This window comes from Scomber scombrus, chromosome 8 (genome assembly GCF_963691925.1).
Source record: "Scomber scombrus chromosome 8, fScoSco1.1, whole genome shotgun sequence".
NCBI classification, from domain to species: Eukaryota; Metazoa; Chordata; class Actinopteri; order Scombriformes; family Scombridae; genus Scomber; species Scomber scombrus.
This window is the reverse complement of record NC_084977.1, coordinates 32,933,086-32,954,320: the sequence shown is the minus strand read 5'-3', so window position 1 is coordinate 32,954,320 and position 21,235 is coordinate 32,933,086. Positions and strand designations below refer to the sequence as shown.

At 39.1% G+C, this 21,235-nt stretch overlaps 1 protein-coding gene across 1 annotated transcript; it reads left to right on the top strand.

Annotated features, from left to right (window-relative positions):
- Positions 1-2,059: 2,059 nt before the first annotated feature.
- LOC133985333 (excitatory amino acid transporter 5-like) lies at positions 2,060-20,931 on the top strand. The gene is made up of 11 exons (XM_062424944.1): positions 2,060-2,308; positions 7,418-7,497; positions 10,248-10,463; positions 11,769-11,811; positions 12,352-12,559; positions 13,067-13,166; positions 15,446-15,679; positions 16,486-16,680; positions 17,724-17,858; positions 18,538-18,640; positions 20,758-20,931. The coding sequence occupies exons 1-11, from the start codon at positions 2,060-2,062 to the stop codon at positions 20,929-20,931; spliced, it is 1,737 nt and encodes a 578-aa protein (XP_062280928.1).
- Positions 20,932-21,235: the final 304 nt, after the last annotated feature.

Below are 21,235 nucleotides of genomic sequence, written 5' to 3'. Positions count from 1 at the left end.
CTACTTTCTACATCTCAGAAGGAAATATTGTACTTTCTACTCCACTACATTTATTTGACAGCTTTAGTTACTACTACATCGCTCATAATACTGCAGTACTTTTACTGTAATACTGCATACTACATCGCTCATAATACTGCAGTACTTTTACTGTAATACTGCATACTACATCCCTCATAATACTGCACTACTTTTACTGTAATACTGCATACTACATCGCTCATAATACTGCAGTACTTTTACTGTAATACTGCATACTACATCACTATAATACTGCAGTACTTTTACTGTAATACTGCATACTACATCACTATAATACTGCAGTACTTTGGCTGCAGTAGGATTTGTTATGCAGGACTTTAACTCTACACACAAACGCAGCTGTGCTCTTTGTGCTGGTTTGTATTTGGACTCGCTCACCTTCAGGTTGAATACGTCACAGTTACTTCCTGTCTCTCACCTTCACATCCTGAACAATCAGACCTGATCCAGGCGTGACGCCAGCCTCTAACAGCAGTGATTGGATTAGAAGCGGCGCTCCAGAGTTTGATTGTTTATCAACACAGTTCAGAGGAAGCTGACAAATCCTCACGTCATGATCTCGACCTCTGAGGATTAATCTCAGAGTAGGTCAACTGTAAACTGAACAATAAGAGCGTCATTTACAGGCTACAGTGATGGAAGTCAGCAGTCAGTCAGTTTATCAAGATTACACAGAATTGTCGTCACTAATTCACTCAGTTAATTTTCTCCTGAAAGCAAAATTGGAGCATGTTCTCTGTAAATATGCAATAAGAGTTTACATTAATTACATTAATAACTAACATGAATAATGCAGCCAGTAACACAGTGTATCATTTATTTATGTATTCTGTTATATTTTCTACACTGTCTGATAATCTTTTACTTTTGTCGTCTTCAGGCTTCCATATAAAGGCCCCATCATCTTGACACTTTAAAGATGCAATATGTGGGATTTAGTGGCATCTAGTGGTGAGGCTGCAGATTGCAACCAGCTGAATAACCCACCCTTCTCTTCCAAGGAAGGAGGACAAGAAGAACCTATGAGAACCTCATAGGTTTTCTCGTCAAAAATATTGCATACAGCCCAATTTAAATAATGACCAAAAAGGGGGAAAAAATTAATAAAAGGCCTGTTACTCTAACCAAACTCTTAATATGGGAAAAACAGTGACAGTCAATATTGCATTTTAAGACAGTCCTGTAAAGTAGACGTGGTGTTTGGCTACATCAGGCGTATTTTAGAAAACAATGTTGTTTTTCATAAAATGTTCAGCCTAATATTCTGTACGTATCATTTATGTAGATCTCACCCAGACCGGGTTTAATATCATAAAGACCAAAGGAGGAAAATAAAACACACTGAACATCATTTAGCCGGATTCAATTCAGAGTATTGATTACCACATTTACTTCAATGTTGGGGACTATGGTTTGCATTTAGAGCAGCCCAGTTTATTTTAAAAAAGCTTAATCAAACCCAGAGTTACGTCTTTTCACCAAGAGACAATCATTTGTTTGTCTCACATAAATATCTATCTTGTCAAACTGCTTTCTTCCATATCAAGGAACCGATTCCATACATTCAAATCTTCCAACGAGTTTCATGTGTATATGTACATGCACAAAATAACTACAAGTCTTGTCTGCAGAGTTGAGCCCATAAAGTTGAACCTTACTGAGTACAAACCAAACAGAGTCCAAACCTCGAGGATTGTCTAACCTCTATGTTTGGCCTTTTGACCTCGACAGTAATGCCAAAAACTAGTAAAACGACAATAAGGAGCAGGTCCAGCACCAGGACCAGATGCCAAAACAAAGGCGTGGAGGTTTTATTCCACCTCTTTAAGCCTCTTAGCGGCTGTAAGTCTGCCCTGCTTGCCTGCCTGCAGTCGGCCTGGAGACGGAGCTCTGATCAGACGGTGATGATTTAATCCCTCAGTAGAAAAGGTTAGCTCGTCTTTGGTTTGTTCAGGTTTGTCACCCTGCCAGCCGCAGACAAACACGGAGTAAGACGACCAGAAACATTTTGGAGGCCATGGAAGAGCTTCTTTTACCGAGCGGCGAGGAGGCGCGCTCCGAGCACAGTTCGTTCACTCCGGTAGAAACAGAGAAGACGACGTGGGAGCGAGTCAAGAATTTCCCCCAGGTGATATTGAACGTGGTCATCATTCGGAGTATAGCGGATTTCTTAAAGAGGAATGGGCTGCTGACACTGTCGGTTGTGGCCGTGCTCACCGGCTGCACGCTGGGCTTCATGCTGAGAGGAACTCAGCTGTCCACACAGGTACGACTCACCTGCTGGGACACAATATTTCAGCTTCAGTGTTGATATTTTTCTTTAAACTTCCGGTAATGCTCCGATCTCCCAACTGTGCTTTAAACTTCCTGTCTGGACTCACCTGCTGGCACTTTAAATTCCAGCCACAGTGTTCCCTTTAAATTTTCAATTGATTGTTCCTTTAAATTTCCCATAAAGCATTCTCACTCACTCAGATTTAGACAGAAGTTGGGCAACTTTTTTTGTTCATCTTTACCTCAAGTTCTTGATATTTTCCTTTAAATTCTACCAAGTCCCCATGTTGGTACTTTACCTAAATTTCTTCTTAATACGTTAAATTCTTCAATCATTAAATCCTTTTAGTTTGTATTCCTCTTAGAAGTGGAAGCTAAAAAGCTAGGCTAACCAGCTTTCACAGCCTAACTTGCTAATGTTAGCACTGACTCCAACAGGTGTTACTTTTCATTCTCATTATTTTTCTCTCAAGCTCCTGTTATGATAATTCCCTTTGAATTTTTCCCTCTGGACTCAATCATGTTAGCTACGGCTAACTTGCGGAACTTTCCCATCAAGCATTCCCAAAGCAGAGGCTAATTAACCTAGCGCGCTGACATTAGCATTGATTCAAGAACTTTTTCTGTCACGGTCCTGTGCTGATGCTTTCCTTTAAATCCTTTAAGTTTTTATTCCGCTTGGAAAGTAGAAATATGTTAGTTTTCCAAAGTTAGCGCTGATTCCAATAGAGGAAGATCCTGTTCGGAGTTGCCGACTTATAAATACTGTTCAAGTGAACTTCCAAGTTGCAATTATGAGGAAAACGGAAAGTTCCAACGTAATAATACTTAATAATAAGCACTTAATAATGGATATTTACTAATGTAGTCGCTGCATTTAAACCTTCGTACGGCTAAATAATCGTACATTGAACCTTCCTGAGTTGTAAAATGACGTGAACAAGTCCTCAACACGAGAATCTTCCCGATCTCAGTTCCCATGTTGATACTTTAGTTTAAACTCTCCGTTGATGTTTGTATGTTTCATATTTTCCTGAAGAAGATAAAACTGTTTTTGGATGTCACGTCTACTGGCGCTGATTCAAGCTAATTTTTTTATTTGTGATATTTTCTTGTTAAGCTTCAATGTTGATACTTGTACGTTAATTTGTATCCAACATTTTTTAAGGAGATGAAACCATTCTGCTTCCATTTGATACCATTACATTTGTATTCAACTTGGAAATGGAAGCTAGCAAGCGAGTTTAAACAAAGCTAAAATAATTTATACCAAATTTAACATTAGTCTCTTGTAAACTTTCCAGTCAAGCTCCTGTTTTGATAGTTTTTACCTTTAAACTTGCAGTAAATGTTTTTTTCTCCACACGTTTCTATCAGAAACCCGCAGTGAACACAACACTGACATATTATCAGCTGTCAGTTAATATGTTGAACATGTTAGCAAACAGTTGTTTATTTCCACATCCAGCAGTTACTGAATATAAGTCCAATATTCTCTCTCTTTTAGCTCTGGTTTTACTCTCTACCAACTCCTGAGGGAAATATCTAAATGCTCCACTATGTTCAGCAGCTAGTCTACAGATAACTGCGTCTCTTTGCTGTTTGGTGCAGAACCAACACATTACACATCATCATTATAAAGAATATACATTACAGTATCAACATTGGAGATGACTGACTCATTAATTGTCTGCAGGTACAAACTGTTCCTGTAGAAAACTGTCAGGGAGAATTAGCAGGAGACTGCAGCTCGTCCAAATCCACACTCATTAATCCCTCCATTCAATAAGTGGCTGTCAGGCTCTCAGATGGTTTTTTATTCACAATCAGGGCATCAGAGTTACTCACTGCAAACCTCAGCATGCTAACATGTTAACGTTTACCATCTTAGTTCAGCAGGGTATTTTCTAATTAGAGGTAAACAGAAAATACAGCTGAAACATTACTTCTGTAGGTATGTGATGAAAGTTAATAGAATTCATCCTGAGGAGAACATGAATGACTGTGCAAAATGAAATATTGCATGGCTAAAATGAGGCCTGGGTATCAGTACTAGATACTTTTAAGATATGACCAAAATAAATGGATACCAAGTAGTATGGAAACGATACTTTTTGCACCCAGAGCTAGAAAATATGGCTATTTGTATGGACTTTCTCACAGCCAATCAACACAAGCGTTCTTGTTTTAATGTGACATGTGATTGGCAAACTGCCACAGCAGCTACAACCCGTCTGTGGTGGTGAAGTCGTGGTGAATTTGAGTTAGCGCGCTTAGCAGTTCAGCAGCCAAGATGCCACCTAATCGCTCTAAAGTGTGTCTACACTACGCGCACGTTACTCTACGCGTCTATTACACTATGCGCCCGTTACTCTACGCCCCCGTTACTCTACATGTCTATTACTCTACACGCCTGTTACACCGGATAAAAGCAAGTGCACTAAATGTGGAATGGGTATCTAATGAAGTACCCATGAAGTTAGTATCAGTATTACTTTATGGGTACTTGGATTTGTATTAGTATTGTGGTTTTTTAATCGATACCCAGCTCAGCTAAAATCCACAGAAACTGGACTGTAAGAAAAGACACAACAGAAGTTATCTCAGGGTACTTTTCACATACTGCAGATGTAGACTGTACTCTTTAATTTAAAGAGACCCGACAATCCTCCATGAGCCAACCTTTAATGGAAAGAAACCTCAGGCAGAACCGGGGGTCACACTGGACTACATGGGTCCCTGCAGCCACAGCCCACGAATGCCTAAACCTGAAAAACTCTGTGGAAGGAGTAAAGTTAACATCCATTAATGGTACTTGAATGTTAAGGGATAGAGAGAGGGAAGTCCCCTGGCAGTCTAGGCCTATGGTAGCATAACTATTATTATACTGTCCTAGACAATAAATGGAGGGTATTTGATAAGTTTTTTACAGTATTTCTAACCTCAGTATATTTAAATGTGACTTATTTTATGCCAACAAACATTTAAGCAAAATAATGTATTCCTTTGAAACAGCTGTTAGACTCTTTGTTACAATCTACATGAAATAACTGAATCGTATTAGAGATGAAATGATTAGTCGATTAGTCAATCAATCAATCAATCAGTGAAATGTCAAAAGTGTCAATCATTCTGTAGTTCCAGCTTCTCCAATATGAGGATTTGCTGTTTAATATACTAGTAAACTGACTATATTTAAGAGTTTTGACTGACAAAATAAGACATTTGATGACCAGTGGGAGCTTTGACTGTAGTTAAGGTACTTGAACCTTACATGAGTATTTCAGTGTCAGTTTCCTGTCTGGACTCTTGACCTCAGTGTTTAGAAAAAACCTTGTCTTGAACTTGAAAAACCTTAATCTGTGGAGGTAATCTGTGCAGCTTTAACTGGAAAAACATGTTGGTCATATATAAATATCATTACTAAGAAACAAGGTTGATCTTTATGATTTAACTATGAGCGAGTTATAAATAGAGCTTCTTCTGTCAAGTGACTTTCTAAGAAGAATTGATCTCTCTCAGGCTAACGTAATATAACTCAGACCAACTTGTTCTGCATTGGTTTTCTCATTTATATCAAATATTAAAAGTCTTTTCTACTTTACATAACAGTGGATAGATTTAGTGATAGATAGATCAAGAGTTTTATTAACACAAAAGGCAAGATGTTAAGCTTAAGTGTGAATCTACTTTACTAGACTTAATAAAATATAAGATAGAATAAGATACATTTGTACTGAATATATGCTGTACAGTGATAGTAAGACACTGTTAATGTTAGTGTACGTTAGTGCGAGTCAAGCAGATATCTTACTGTAGCTGCCGGCATTAAAAGGTCTTCCGGTGTCAGATTTAAGTGGATGAAGGTTGCAGACCTGCTGCCACGTGCTGCGGTCATCGTGAGGAAGAAGGAGCGAGTTAACTGAACTTAACAACTGAGAGGATTTATCAGGTTTCTCTTCAATTAACTGTTGATTGAAGTAATTTATCTCATTGGTTGTACAGCTGGTCTGCAGCAGAGTGCTTTGTTTATCCTGAGATTCATTTGTAAAGTCAGTAAGTCGTAGCAGCGTTGTAAAACAAAGAAATAATAAGCAACATGTAATAAAACAATTAAAGGAAAAAAAATCAAATTACAGTGACTAAAAGTGATGCTGTTAGTCTAAAAGTGTTGATGCTGGTCAGATGACTGGATGTCAGGTTACATATTATAGCTGTAAAAACATCCTGTACGCATTTCTTTTAGCTGGACTGTTCCTAATGTGACCCACAGTATACAAAAACGGAAATAAAATGTATCTACTAGCCCATTTCATTCCTATTTTTATTATGCACAATATCCAGCATCTCACATTATAGTAGATGACTCTGTCTGTTGTGTTTGCAAAAAACAATAAAAAACAAAGTTTAAAAAAAATATAATTCCTCCCAACGTTACATCACATTATGTTTTGTTATGTTACATTTTGCCTGATCACCAGGAAATACATCACGATACGAAATGCTGTTTACAAGTATGTAAAGTAGAGCTGCAATTTACCATTATTCTCTTGATTTATTGATTAATTTAGTCAATAAAATGGTAAAAAAACATGTCGATCCCTGTTTCCCAAAGTCTAACATGACATCATCAAATGTCTCAAAGATTAAAGAAAGCAGAAAATAATCAGGAGCTAGAATCAGAGAAATGTTCTTCTTAAAAAAATACTGGTTGTGCAGCTGTGTGGCTCACTGATGTGTTGTTAATAGTTTTAGAGGAATAAGATATTTATATATACTACTATAATACTTGTTAGTAGATCAGTGAAGAGAAACATCAAATCATCAGCGATGGATTATTAAGTGTCTCAACACTCAGATCTTCTTTGACCTGGATGTTGGAGAATGAACAGTTACAGACGAGTGTTCAGAGAGAGAGAAGAATCAGCTGTGATATGTTTAATAACTGTAAAAACTACAGAATGAGTCCAAAAGTTACATCTAATCTCACTGCACATGAACACAGCGGCATTAAACCTTTTACTAAAAGCTAAACAAACAATGAGCCCTGCTTTTATTTTGAAATATTGTCCTAAAACATCTCTCTTGTTTTTGACTGCAGGCCAAAATCTACTTCTCCTTTCCTGGAGAGCTGCTGATGAGGATGCTGAAGATGCTCATCCTTCCTCTCATCACATCCAGGTAGGTCTCAGCTGTCACACAGAGCTTCATACTGACCATTAGAAGATCCCTTCATCATGTTTACTGTAATGATTCCTCCTGTTCATACTGACCATTAGAAGATCCCTTCATCATGTTTACTGTAATGATTCCTCCTGTTCATACTGACCATTAGAAGATCCCTTCATCATGTTTACTGTAATGATTCCTCCTGTTCATACTGACCATTAGAATATCCCTTCATCATGTTTACAATGGAAGTGATGGAGGACTAAACCCACAGTCCTCCTTCTGTGGAAACATGGATTTAAAAGTTGATCTGAAGCTAATATGAAGCTTCAGTGTCTGAATGAGGGAAATCTTCATCTTCTATGTTTCAACGTTACAGTGTTTTTAGTAGCAAAGTCTTTGTGTTACTATGGTTACACCACAGCTCAACAGGGAAACACTAAGAGGGAATCTGATGCTAAAAAGACTGTAAATGTGTCAGATATCACTTGATATGACTAACTCACATTGATGAAGCTCAATAGAAGCTGATCAGCTACTTTAAATGACTGAGTGGACACACTGTGGACCAAACCATAACTGCAGCTTTGTCACATCATAAAACATATTTATCTTCAAACAGTGATGTGTAACAGATTGAAAGGTACAGACCTGCTAGCAGAACAAGTTTGTCCTTTAAGGATTATCTAAATGACGTGTAAGAGTACACAACATAACGATTAGTGTAGTGGGGATTTGTCCTCAACTTGAGAAAAACAAAACATGCACATACAAAAAAATAGGAAGTAAAATCAAAAGGCCAGGCAGGAATGAATCTCATGCAGGAGAAAACAGTTCATTGTCCAGCAAGTGTGACGTTTCTTTGGTTTATTTTAACATTTTGCAAGTAAACAAAGAACAATGGCGTCTCTCTTCTCCTACCTGGTGCCTGCTGCTCCTCTACCTGTCTACCTGTCTACCTTTATAACTGTCTACCTGTCTATCTGTCTACCTGTCTACATCTCTACCTGTCTACCTGTCTAACTGACCGTCTACCTGTATACCTGTCTACATCTCTACCTGTCTATCTGTCTACCTGTATAACTGTCTACCTTTCTAACTGTCTACCTGTCTACCTGTCTATCTGTCTACCTTTCTAACTGTCTACCTGTCTAACTGTCTACCTGTCTACATCTCTACCTGTCTACCTGTCTAACTGACCGTCTACCTGTATACCTGTCTACATCTCTACCTGTCTATCTGTCTACCTGTATAACTGTCTACCTTTCTAACTGTCTACCTGTCTACCTGTCTATCTGTCTACCTTTCTAACTGTCTACCTGTCTATCAGTTTACCTGTCTACCTGTCTATCTGTCTACCTGTATAACTGTCTACCTGTCTATCTGTTTACCTGTCTACCTGTCTAACTGTCTACCTGTCTACCTGTCTATCTGTCTACCTGTCTACATCTCTACCTGTCTATCTGTCTACCTGTATAACTGTCTACCTGTATAACTGTCTACCTGTCTAACTGTCTGTCTACCTGTCTAACTGTCTACCTGTCTACCTCTCTAACTGTCTACCTGTCTATCTGTCTACCTCTCTATCTGTCTACCTGTCTACCTGTCTACATGTCTAACTGTCTACCTGTATAACTGTCTAACTGTCTACCTGTCTACCTTTCTACCTGTCTACCTGTCTGCCTGTCTACCTGTCACATGCAGAGGTGGTAGGACCCAAATGCAGACACTGCAGGCTCAGTCTTTGAAGAAATACTAGCTTTATTTCCAACACCCGAGAAACTTACAAATAAACCCAGGGTGAATCACATTAGGGGAAGTAGAGGAAGTAGACAAGACAAAACACACCAAAATAAAACAGTAAGTAGACAAGACACAAAAACTAAACCTACCAAAATAATATTACAAAACTACCACTATGACCTCAGTAATAAACATAAAGTAGAATTAACACTCTTTTGCCTTGTTTACAAAAACTGAAAATGTATAAACTTTATAAAAGTAGAATTTATAGCAGAGCTGTGTTCTGAGTATATGATTTTTTATGATTTTCTTTTTATTAAAAACATGTTAGAGACTCATTCTGTTGTGTACAAGATGAAAAAATGAAACTCAACTTCAAAAATGTCTCCAGCAGGATCTCTGATGTCAGCAGTGATTTGTGTTATTCTTCGTTTATACACTTGCACAACCTGTATCTATAGCAACCATAACACAATCTGTATCTATAGCAACCATAACACAACCTGTATCTATAGCAACCATAGAACAACCTGTATCTATAGCAACCATAACACAACCTGTATCTATAGCAACCATAACACAACCTGTATCTATAGCAACCATAGAACAACCTGTATCTATAGCAACCATAACACAACCTGTATCTATAGCAACCATAACACAACCTGTATCTATAGCAACCATAACACAACCTGTATCTATAGCAACCGTAACACAACCTGTATCTATAGCAAGAATAGAACAATCTGTATCTATAGCAACCATAGAACAACCTGTATCTATAGCAACCATAGAACAACCTGTATCTATAGCAACCATAGAACAACCTGTATCTATAGCAACCATAACACAATCAGATGGTCTGTCTGTGCATTACATACCTCATACAAGTTATAAGATTGACCTAAAAGTTAAATGTGTTCAATAGATTTTAGTTTTTGAGCAGATATCATGACACAAAGTTAACCTAAACCCTAACCGACCTGTGTAATTTAACTGAACTCGTATTGTTTGTGCAGTTTGATGTCGGGTTTGTCGTCGATGGAGTCGAAGGCTTGCTGTCGGATGGGCGTCCTCACCGTCACCTACTACCTCTGGACCACCTTCATCGCCGTGGTGGTCGGTATCGTGCTTGTCATCATCATCAAACCCGGTGCGGGGACGGATATGGAGAGCAACCGGCTGGGCGGCGGGCCCGTCATGACCTCCGCAGACGCCCTGCTGGACCTCATCAGGTGAGACGGGTCAAAGGTCAGCAAGTCAAACCTGAGACTCTGTAAGATGCAATGTTTGGTTGTTTTCATAGTGTGCTGCCTTCAAATGAAACTCGTTAGTTTGTGTTGCCGCGTGTCGTCTGTTAAAAGATATAAAAGGTACAATGATGGAAAAAGTACTTTACCTCAGTAAAAGTACCAATACTGCGATGTAGAAATACTCCATTACAAGTAAAAGTACTGCATGAAAAATCCTACTGCAGTAAAATACAAGTACCTCAAACTGTTCTACAGTAGAGTACAAGTACCTCTAACTGTACTACAGTAAAATACAAGTACCTCAAACTGTACTACAGTAAAGTACTAGTACCTCAAACTATACTGTACTTACATGTTTTAAAGTGAATTAGTAATGAAAGTGATCTTCTGTTGACAGAAACGCAGCAGGTGGGTTAAACAGATCCAGTCAGTCAGCTGAGAATCACGTAGATCCACAAAAACATAGAAGACACACAAACACACAAACAGAAATCCAATTACACAGCGGCTGATCAGTGTATTTTTAGTAATCCTGCAGGGATAAGTGACAGATTAACTGAGTCAGCGTCGGTGGGATGCAATGATCTCTGCTGCAGCACGTTGGCAGATCGTGGTCTCGTGCCCATCATCCTGTTGACCTCGACCCCTGCAGAAAGTCAGCTGATCTAGACTCTGACCTCGGCTTCCTGTGTTTTACCTTCCTTCAAAATTTACTTAAGGACAACCGGAGGGTTAAAAAGGATAAAAGTCACTGCAGCAGAAGCAGAGATATCGTCTTTAACCCTTCACATCATCAGTGTAAAACCTGACCTGATGTAGTGCACAGATAAACCAATGCAATGGTGAATTACTAACTATTTTCTAGCTTATTTTATGTTAAATTCCTGTTGATAATGTGTGTATTAAATTAGATACAGCAGGTAAATAAGCTCATTTATCTGTCATTTTATTGCATTTCCTGTTGTGGCTGATATGAGCTCTATGCAGGAACTATAAGGGCTTAAACATGTTGTATTCAATATATTTTTATTTGTTTAAAAAACATGCTATGGATGTATAAAATATGGTACAAAACTAAACTCATATATGCAAAGTGTTATTTAATTATTTTTTTTAATGACTTGTCAGAAAGTCCAATAAACAATAAAATAAAGGTCCAGTTTAAAAGAATTTGAATTTTCTGGTGATTATTTGATGGTTCAGACTTTACAGGGTTAAAGAAGAAAAAACCTTCAACTGTATATTATAACAGACTATTATAATGTAATGTTTGTTTTTCCTCCACAGGAACATGGTTCCCTCTAATCTGATCGAGGCCACATTTCAGCAGGTGAGAGAACAGCAGAGACACATTCACACCAAACTTATACACATTAATATGTATTTAAAATAAAATAATATCACAGTTTGGTTGATCACTGTTCGTGGTCTCAGCTGCAGGAAGACTTTTACTAATTAGTGCAAAACTGGAACTGCAGATCTCAGTCTTAGTGCTGGGCAATATATTGATATTATCGATATCGTGATACGAGACTAGATATCGTCTTAGATTTTGGATATCGTGATATCTGATATGTCATCAGAGTTGTCTTTTCCTGGTTTTAAAGGCTGCATTACTATAAAATTATGTAATTCTTCTTTTATTATGTAGTTCTAGCTGTTCTGTTATTTACTTTTTACCCACTTTGTCCATATATCCACATTACTGATGATTATTTATCACAAATATCATGGTGCAAATATTTTGTGAAACCATCAAGAATCATCTCTACATTATCGTTATTTGGTCAAAAATATCGTGATACTGGATTTTGTCCATGTCACCCAGCCTTATTGAATCTGTCTAAATGTTCTCTTTGTGTTCCTTCAGTATAAAACGGACCTGGTTCCCATCCTCATAGTCCCGAGTAGAACCATCCAGCCCAACTTTGTGTACGTGATGCCCGACGACAGCGACCCCAAAGGTCGGACGGTGTACTTGGAGCTAACGCCGGCGCCGGAGATCCTGTACAAGACGAGTCCAGGCAGCAGCCAGCAGATGAACGTCCTCGGCATCGTCATCTTCTCCGCCACCATGGGTGAGCCGCACGCTGCCAACACGCCACCAACACTCTTAAAACACAATTAAGAGTCAAACTAGAGCTGCAACTTATAATCAATCAGCCAATTAATCACTCAATGAATCATTTTGTCTTTAAAATGTCCAAAAACTGAAAAATGTATTACAGTCCTATGTGACATTTTATTTTATCCAATCTTCAAATTTTAGCTGCATCTATTTTATTTTTGAAACAACTCTGATGAGTAGCTTCCTATATTCAGATGGACGTCACTAACACTGCTTTCATGACTGAGCCATTATCCATGACGACTGAGCTTTGGTGTCAGTAAAATGAAGTTGAAAAAGTTAGTACTGGACAAACAGGCAGAAACGTTTTAGTCTCAATCTTGTATTTTAATTTGTGATTTCATTCAGACTTTATCTGCTGATATCTGACTGATGGTTGTATTAGTATTATTATTATTACTGCTGCAGCTCTTCTTCTTCACGTGTTCAGATGGTTGATGCAGACGGTTGTTTGCAGGTTTGCTGCTCGGCAGGATGGGAGAGCGAGGAGCGCCGCTGGTCAACGTCTGTCAGTGCATCAACGAGTGCGTCATGAAGATCATCAACGCTGCCGTGTGGTGAGCTGAGCACTCTGCGTCTGTTCATGCAGCTTATCACGTCCTTCTGTCCTCATATCTATCATTTTAGTTTCGCTCATATCTCGTTGCTGATTTCAGTGTCAGAAAGTTTTGTCTGATTGGCTCAAACATGAAGAAAAAGGATGTTTGGTTTGTTCCCTGAGTTTGACCTTACAGGTGAACTGCAGATCAGTATGTGTGTCCAGGTTTTCTATGTGTAAAGAGTTGTCGGGGAGACCAGGGTTGGTTGTTACATTCATCAGATCTTGGTCTCTAGAGGGCGCTGCTGTTAAAAAGTGTTGCTACTGAAAGTTTCAGCATTTAGGTGAGATGTTACTTCAGAGATGATTTCTGGAGTAAACTGTTTGTCATGTGAAAATGTAAATATCCAACTCTTCAGTGTTTCTCTTCTTTTACACAATGAGTTTATAATAAAACATCATTAGCATTAAAAAGTATGAAGAGAGAGCGATAGTTAGGGAGGTTTTATTCTTAGCTACGGCAAAACATGTGATTGGTAGCTTTGCTGGTAGAAAAAAATCCCAGTTGGGGATGTTCGTCACATGTTGGTATTTATACATATATAGTGTGATATATCTAGTTCTTTCTTTCTTTTAAGATAGCAAAATGACCAGGAACGTTGTCAGGAAGACAAACAAGAGCCAGACTCCTCCAGATGTGAAGCTCAGAGCAGTTAGAGAGGTTAAACTGTATGATATTGTTATAGGACAAAAAATGCACTTATAGGAATGATTTGTCCTGTTTATGTTCTCTTGGTGCAGGATTTTTAAGACTGTCTACATGTTTTATTTTTTCCCATTACAATCACAGAGAGACAACCAACCTCCATAGTGTCTTACTACCAACGTCCATGGTGTCTTACTACCAACCTCCATAGTGTCTTACTACCAATCACACGATGGGGACGATGTCACATATTAGACGGCTCATATCTGTATAACAGAATCAGCTGAAGGAGAGTCAGACCTCTCTATTCCTACCTGACACTTTAGGCTTTCATTACAAAAAGGGAATTTATTCAGTATACAGTTTATGAGGAATTCAAAGGAAAGTAAAAAGTGTGACTACCAACCCTGTTCTCCCCTATGCAGACTTGAAATCTGATAAATGACCTCAAGCCTGATCTGATATGTTTCATAGTTAACTAAACTGTAAAATTAAATTATTTATACTGATTACAGAGATCTTAGAAGCTGAAAGAATACTCGTTGAATCTCTTGTGACTGTTTCAGATTGACGACTGACTTTGATGTAAAAGTGATTTAGGCGTATAGTTGGGTTTATATGTGACCCACATGGACTTTAGATGAACTGTCAGCTTCTACCTGTGTGTTCAGGTGATATTACCTCTGCTGGCTGTGAATGTGTTCACTCAGTGTTTGACTCCTGAGTGTTTATCCTCTCACACAGAGGAGGGCTTTATGGATCTGACCTGGTGACCCATCAGAGGATCATGTGTTGAAAACGTGCTGGCTGTGACATCATGCAGGAGTCTTACAGCTGCAGCACCTGAGCAGATTAAACAGAGCAGCAGCAGTGAGCTGCAGACTGAATACAGACGCAGAGGGTTAGAGCTGTGTTACATCTAAACCTGCAGCGGCTGACTTTCAAGTGTCTGTTATCTACATTTCTTTTCCTGCACAGTCTGCATGTGTTTGAACCTACAGAGAATTATCAGAGACTCTGCAGCTCCTCTTTACGGAGCTTTATAGTGAGTCTCATTGTTTATCTGTCCGGCTGCAATTTTACTGTTCTGGTTCACTCTCAGCGCTCTCATAGAACATTTCTGATAGTTAAACTGAGTCCTTCACTGCTATCTATAACATATATTTCTATAACATGTCATCACTGTCAGTGAGCTGAAACTCACTCACTTACGGAGCTTTATAGTGAGTTTCAGCTCATTGTTTAACTGTCCGGCTGCAACTTTACTGTTCTGGTTCACTCTCAGCTCTCATGGCGTTGTTTCAGAGAAAAAGCTGTAATAATCCACTGTACTCTACCTGCTACAGACACAGTTATCTGTAGACTAGCTGCAGAACATAGTGGAGCATTTAGGACTTTTCTAACTGCTGCTTTTCAGTATCACATTTTGTAGTACAGTACTTACCAGCTGTATCTAACAATCATTTCTAGTAATATAAGTGATCAATTGGTATGACCTGGACGCTGCTAAGTAAAATGACAGAACCATCCACCTCCTCCTTCCTTCTCCCTGCAGCTCCTGAACTGACCTCCTCTGTCTCGTATCCTCTCAGGTACTTTCCGTTCGGGATCATCTTCCTTGTTGCGGGGAAGATCCTGGACATGCAGGACCCGAGCACGCTGGGGAAGAAGCTAGGCTGGTACGGCATCACTGTGCTCGCTGGCCTCTTCGTGCACGGACTCATCCTCCTCCCGCTCTTCTACTTCATCCTCACAAGGAAGAACCCCTTCACTTACATCCGCGGGCTGCTGCAGGCCATGGTCATCGCCCTGGCAACCTCCTCCAGGTGAGTCTGGTCCCAACTAATCTAATGGTGGCCTATAAGACTTTAGCACAGTACTGTTTATCTGCAGACTATAAGCAAAGTGATGAGGGACTTTGAGGTGTGTCAGCTGATAAACATGATGTGGAAATGTCAGATTTTTAACTGAATTTCACAGATTTTCCTGCTATTTACAGATAAAGACAGTAGTAACCCCATAGCAACCCCATAGTAACCCAGTAATAACCCCATAGTATCCCCATAGTAACCCATAGTAACCCCAGAATAACCCCATAGTAACCCAGTAGTAACCCCATAGTAACCCCATAGTAACCCAGTAATAACCCCATAGTAACCCCAGAGTAACCCAGTAGTAACCCCATAGTAACCCAGTAGTAACCCGTAGTAACCCCAGAGTAACCCCATAGTAACCCCATAGTAACCCCAGAGTAACCCAGTAGTAACCCCATAGTAACCCCATAATAACCCCATAGTAACCCCAGAGTAACCCAGTAGTAACCCCATAGTAACCCTCATAGTAACCCCATTGTAACCCCATAGTAACCCTATAGTAACCCCAGAGTAACCCAGTAGTAACCCCATAGTAACCCTCATAGTAACCCCATTGTAACCCCATAGTGACCCCATAGTAACCCCATAGTAACCCCATAGGAACTATTTACAGATAAACACACAGTCCTCGCGGACAAGTCTGAGGCACCATTAGATTAGTTGTTTTAGCAATGCTATAATGACCATATATCCTGTATTTTCTGTTTGTATGATGGTGGTGGCTTTAGCACAGTACTGTATATACTTTCTCTCCTCAGCTCGGCCACGCTGCCCATCACCATGAAGTGTTTGTTGGAGAACTGTCACGTGGACCGGCAGATCGCTCGCTTCGTCCTTCCCGTAGGCGCCACCATCAACATGGATGGCACGGCGTTGTATGAAGCCGTGGCGGCCATCTTTATCGCCCAGGTCAACGACTATGAGCTGGACTTCGGCCAGTTGGTCACCATCAGGTAAACTAAAGCCTCTTTCACACATGTAGATACCAGGGTTCATTTTGATTTAGTTTAGACTACATTGTTTTAGTTAAAGTCTAGTTTTAGTCGACTAAATATGATTAGATTATAATTTACTAAATCTACAGTAGATTTAGTCGATTCAACCCTTTGCTTTTCCTCTTTGTTGCCATGACAACATAAAAGATGGATTATTTTCCTCATTGAGCCTAAATGTGATGTTTTACAGACCTGTACAGACCTCAGTCACGCCTCATTCGTTCTAAACTTTTATCTATTTTCAGAAAGTGAGCTCTACCATTGTCACTAATACTCTCCCATACAGAGTTGTTTCTGCTGTAACTCAATATGTTTGTTAACCTCTTCCACTAGAACCTCTAATTCTATCAGATCACATTTATGCTCGTCCAAACTCTCCATTAAGACACAAAACCCTCATTTAAATCCTGCTGTCTGCTCCTGTTGATATTAGTGAAGTTATTCTTAGTAGATCACCACAGAACACACTAACCAAAGTATTCTGCAGCCTGATTAGAAACTATCTATACTACATCACATGGTTCTTCTTTTATTTATGCGTTATTTGTTTTTATTTATTGTTTAGTTTTAATGTTGAACATCTTTGTATTTGGTCTTCTGGGCATCGTGTTGGAAATTGAGTCGTGAACTTTTTTCTCCCTCGTTTTTAAATCGTTTTCTTCAGTCGATCTCCTCGATGTGACTGAACACAGACACTCAGGACTCTCCTCAGGACAATCCTACAGGTTCATATTCTGACACCAGTTTACTGTATTAACACTTCATACTACAATACCCATGATCCTCGGCTACTGTTTCTATGGAGAAGAAGCCACGGGAACATCACGCAACATTAGTGGTGTTAAAAATCCAACAGAAGAAGCTCCTCCCACTCATCCTCCCTATAAATGTTTTAATTTTAACACAGTATCCCTTTTTTATGTCTGTAATCTATAAATAAATCAATAGGTAACAACAAACAGGAGTCAGCATTGATGATCTTGTGTTTGTGTGTCCGGCAGCATCACCGCTACGGCCGCCAGCATCGGTGCGGCTGGCATCCCTCAGGCCGGCCTGGTTACCATGGTGATCGTACTGACATCAGTGGGTCTGCCACCGGATGACATCACGCTCATTGTGGCGATTGACTGGATCCTGTAAGTTATGCATAAAGTTAATTAATTATTATTATTAATTAATTAATTAATTATTAATCAATCGTTTTGATGATTGATGAAACTCTCTGATTCAGCTTCTTAAAAGTGAATATTTTCTGGTTTCTTTTGTCCTCTATGACAATAAACTCAATATCTTTGAGACATTTGAGGATGTCTTGTTGGGCTTTGGGAAACTCTGAAACTCTTTTACAGACCAAAAAAACAATCAATGAATTGAGAAAATAAGCCACAAATGAAAGATAATGAAAATACTTTTTAGGGTTATATGTGTGTATCTCAAAATTGCACTTGATCACCATTCTTAAGTATTTACTCATATTCCACTGCTGACAAACTACGACGGAGTATTAGGGCTACGCAAAAAAAAAAAAAGAAAAGAAAAAGTCCAGCACAAGAAAAAAAAGAAAAGAGAATGAAATACAGTTGCACCACTTCAGAAAATCACCTTCACACTGTCAGTCGCTCTACTAACTTGGTTTGATCCTGCTACTGTGGTCAAGCCTGTCTTTTTTCTTTTGCTGGACTTTTTCTTTTCTTTTCTTTTCTTTCTTGCTTGGCCCTAATAATCCGTCGTAGCCAAACATCCCAACGGTTCACACTACAGGAGAAAAAAAGGATCTAAAATAAAAGACTTTGTTGGTCCCGTCTGTCTCCACAGCGACAGGTTTCGGACCATGATCAACGTCCTGGGAGACGCTCTGGCGGCGGGAATCATCGCTCATCTCTGTCGGAAAGATTTCCCGCTCAATGCAACAGGAAAGGTAAAAAACTAATCTGATCTCATTTAAACTGAGCTGAAAGAAGTCAGAGGTGTCTGACAGACTGGATGATGGACAGATGTTAGAGAGGATGGAAACAGATGGAAGTCTGTGTCTGCCACAATAAAACTAAAGAAAGTTGATTTAAAAATTAAAAATAAAATAAAGTTGAAATTTAGATTTAGCCAAAATTATGGCTATATGACAAATGTGACATATCATACTTTATTAACTTTTATTTCTTAATTTAATTCACATTTAGTATGATCATGATATCAGGTAAACATTTTGACCTACTACCTCACTGTTTTGACTTTAAGTTTTACTATCAGTATTACTACTTTTTCTCTTTATTTTGTAATAGTTTTTTTTTACCCGTCATAATTTTCACTTCTATTTATCTTCTCTTGTGTTTTTAAGAGAACTCTTTGTTTCAGCTCTCAGCCTCTGAAAAACTTTTAAAAAGTGAAAGCACTTAATTTTGACTAACTGTAATTAGCATTAGCATTTTTTTTTCAGGCCTGCAAAAAACAAATTAGCTAAAAAAAATTGCACATTTTGCCAAAAGACGATAACTATTACACTTTGTCTAAATGATAACTTAAACATTTAAAATGTTGCCGTATTATTATTATTAAATTGAGTTATTGTGCCTCATAATTTTAACATAATTATATTAAATAATCAGTACTTTTTAGATTTGTCATTAATAATTTTGATCTTTTTTTCCCTGTTTTTGGCAGAAATTAGCTTCCATAAGGGAAACTTTTTAAATAAAATATAACTAATATAACCAGATATACCTCCTCTGATGGGGAACATCCACCTTTCATTACACGTGTTAATTAGTAGATTAGATTACAGCAGAGTGCGTTCAGATTGGACCAACAACCACAACAGATTAGAGCTTTTAACTCTTAGCTTCAATCTGAGTCCTTGTGAAGCTCCGCCCCCTTTACACCGCCCTGTTGCTGGTCAGAAAAGTCAGTCTGAATAGAGACAGTGACCTCCTTTCAGTTTCACAATCTGATGAGACTCCATACTCCATAATGTTTCTCTGTCTGTGGACTCTCTTGCAAAACAGATTTTTAATCTCAGTGAGGAGTTCCTGCTAAAATAAAGGTCAAAATTAGCGTTGGTTTGACTTGAAGGTGAAAATAAGGTTCAAATGAGGCAATTTAAACCGATCAAATGTATGTAATTTAAATGTATAGAAGGAATGACAAATATGTTGAAATGTTATTTGTAATGTGTCATTCCCATAGACTGTATATAAGAAATGGACGAAACATCCGTGACGTCACCCATTGGTTTGTGGACTGCTGCTCGGAGGCCAATAGTTTCGGATCTGAGCAGCGCCATCTTGAAAATTTCAGGTGCATGCTGGGAAAAATAAAAACAGGGATTCTACTTATATGGGCATCAGGAGGAGCATGAGGCGCCCTCCTGAACCTGTGAACCAATCAACCTGTCAATCACCACGTAGCCACGCCCTAATGCATACCCTGCTTTATCGTCACATATAAAATCAGGGAGGCCAAAATGTCCCAAATGAACATCATACTGCATTGAAGAAGGCTTTAAACTAGCGATTGAGACCATAAACACATTTTGAAAACGTTTACTGAGGTTAGAAATCAAGTGAGAAGTTGGTGAATTCTCCATTGACTTGTATAGAGACGGAAGTCCTTTTTACATCAAAACGGTCGCCCCCTGGTGGCCTTTTGATAGAATGCAGTTTTAATTTACTTCTGCGTTGGCCTCATTTCAGAGGACCGGAACTCCCCGCCTGGTCATTCATCACTTTAATAAAAAATTATTTAAAAATTAACATAAAAGCAAATAATACAGACAGACAGTAATTCAATCAATGTAACGACAATCATGAATACATTTACAATAAAAGCTTGGCTGGGGTAAAGGTGGGAGCTGCACCTCCAGCCAATGAGAGCAGGTGCTCATTAATGATGTAAATAGCTTCAGAAACAGCTGGAGGACAGATGGGGAAGAACAACTTTTGGTGAATGAAATAAAAATGTAATTCCAGATCTTTAAACACGTTACATTGATGTCAGTGTAAGCTAACAGCGTGTCTTCATGTCTCTTTGTGTCTTCTTCAGAGCGTCCCATCTTACGGCACGCAGACTCCACATGTTCCCAACAACTCCCACAGCGTCAACGTGCCGATGACGGAGATCCACACGCACAAAGACTGCATGTTCGAGGAGATGGGCGACTCGATGGGCGAGGGGCAGCACGCTCACACCGTTTACTACAACATCTGTCAGGTGTGATCGACGGTTTGACGCGTGAATCCTGAGAGTCTGCGGTCGTATCTCGTTGTGCCATCTGAGGAGGAGCGTTAAGAAGAGCCGGACTCTGTGGCGACGGAGCAGAAAAACTTCTCAACGACTCTGGATTCATTTGGCCAAAACTGGATCTGAGCTTCATCTTGGAGCTGCATTACTGAGAACGTCGCTGATATCAAACAACAAACTGGAGAAGTGTCTCTGTTTGCTGCTGAACATGAGCCTGACTTGCACCAGAGGATTATGGGTTAATGACCTCATCCTGGGAGCAGCTGCAGGTTCATCATCT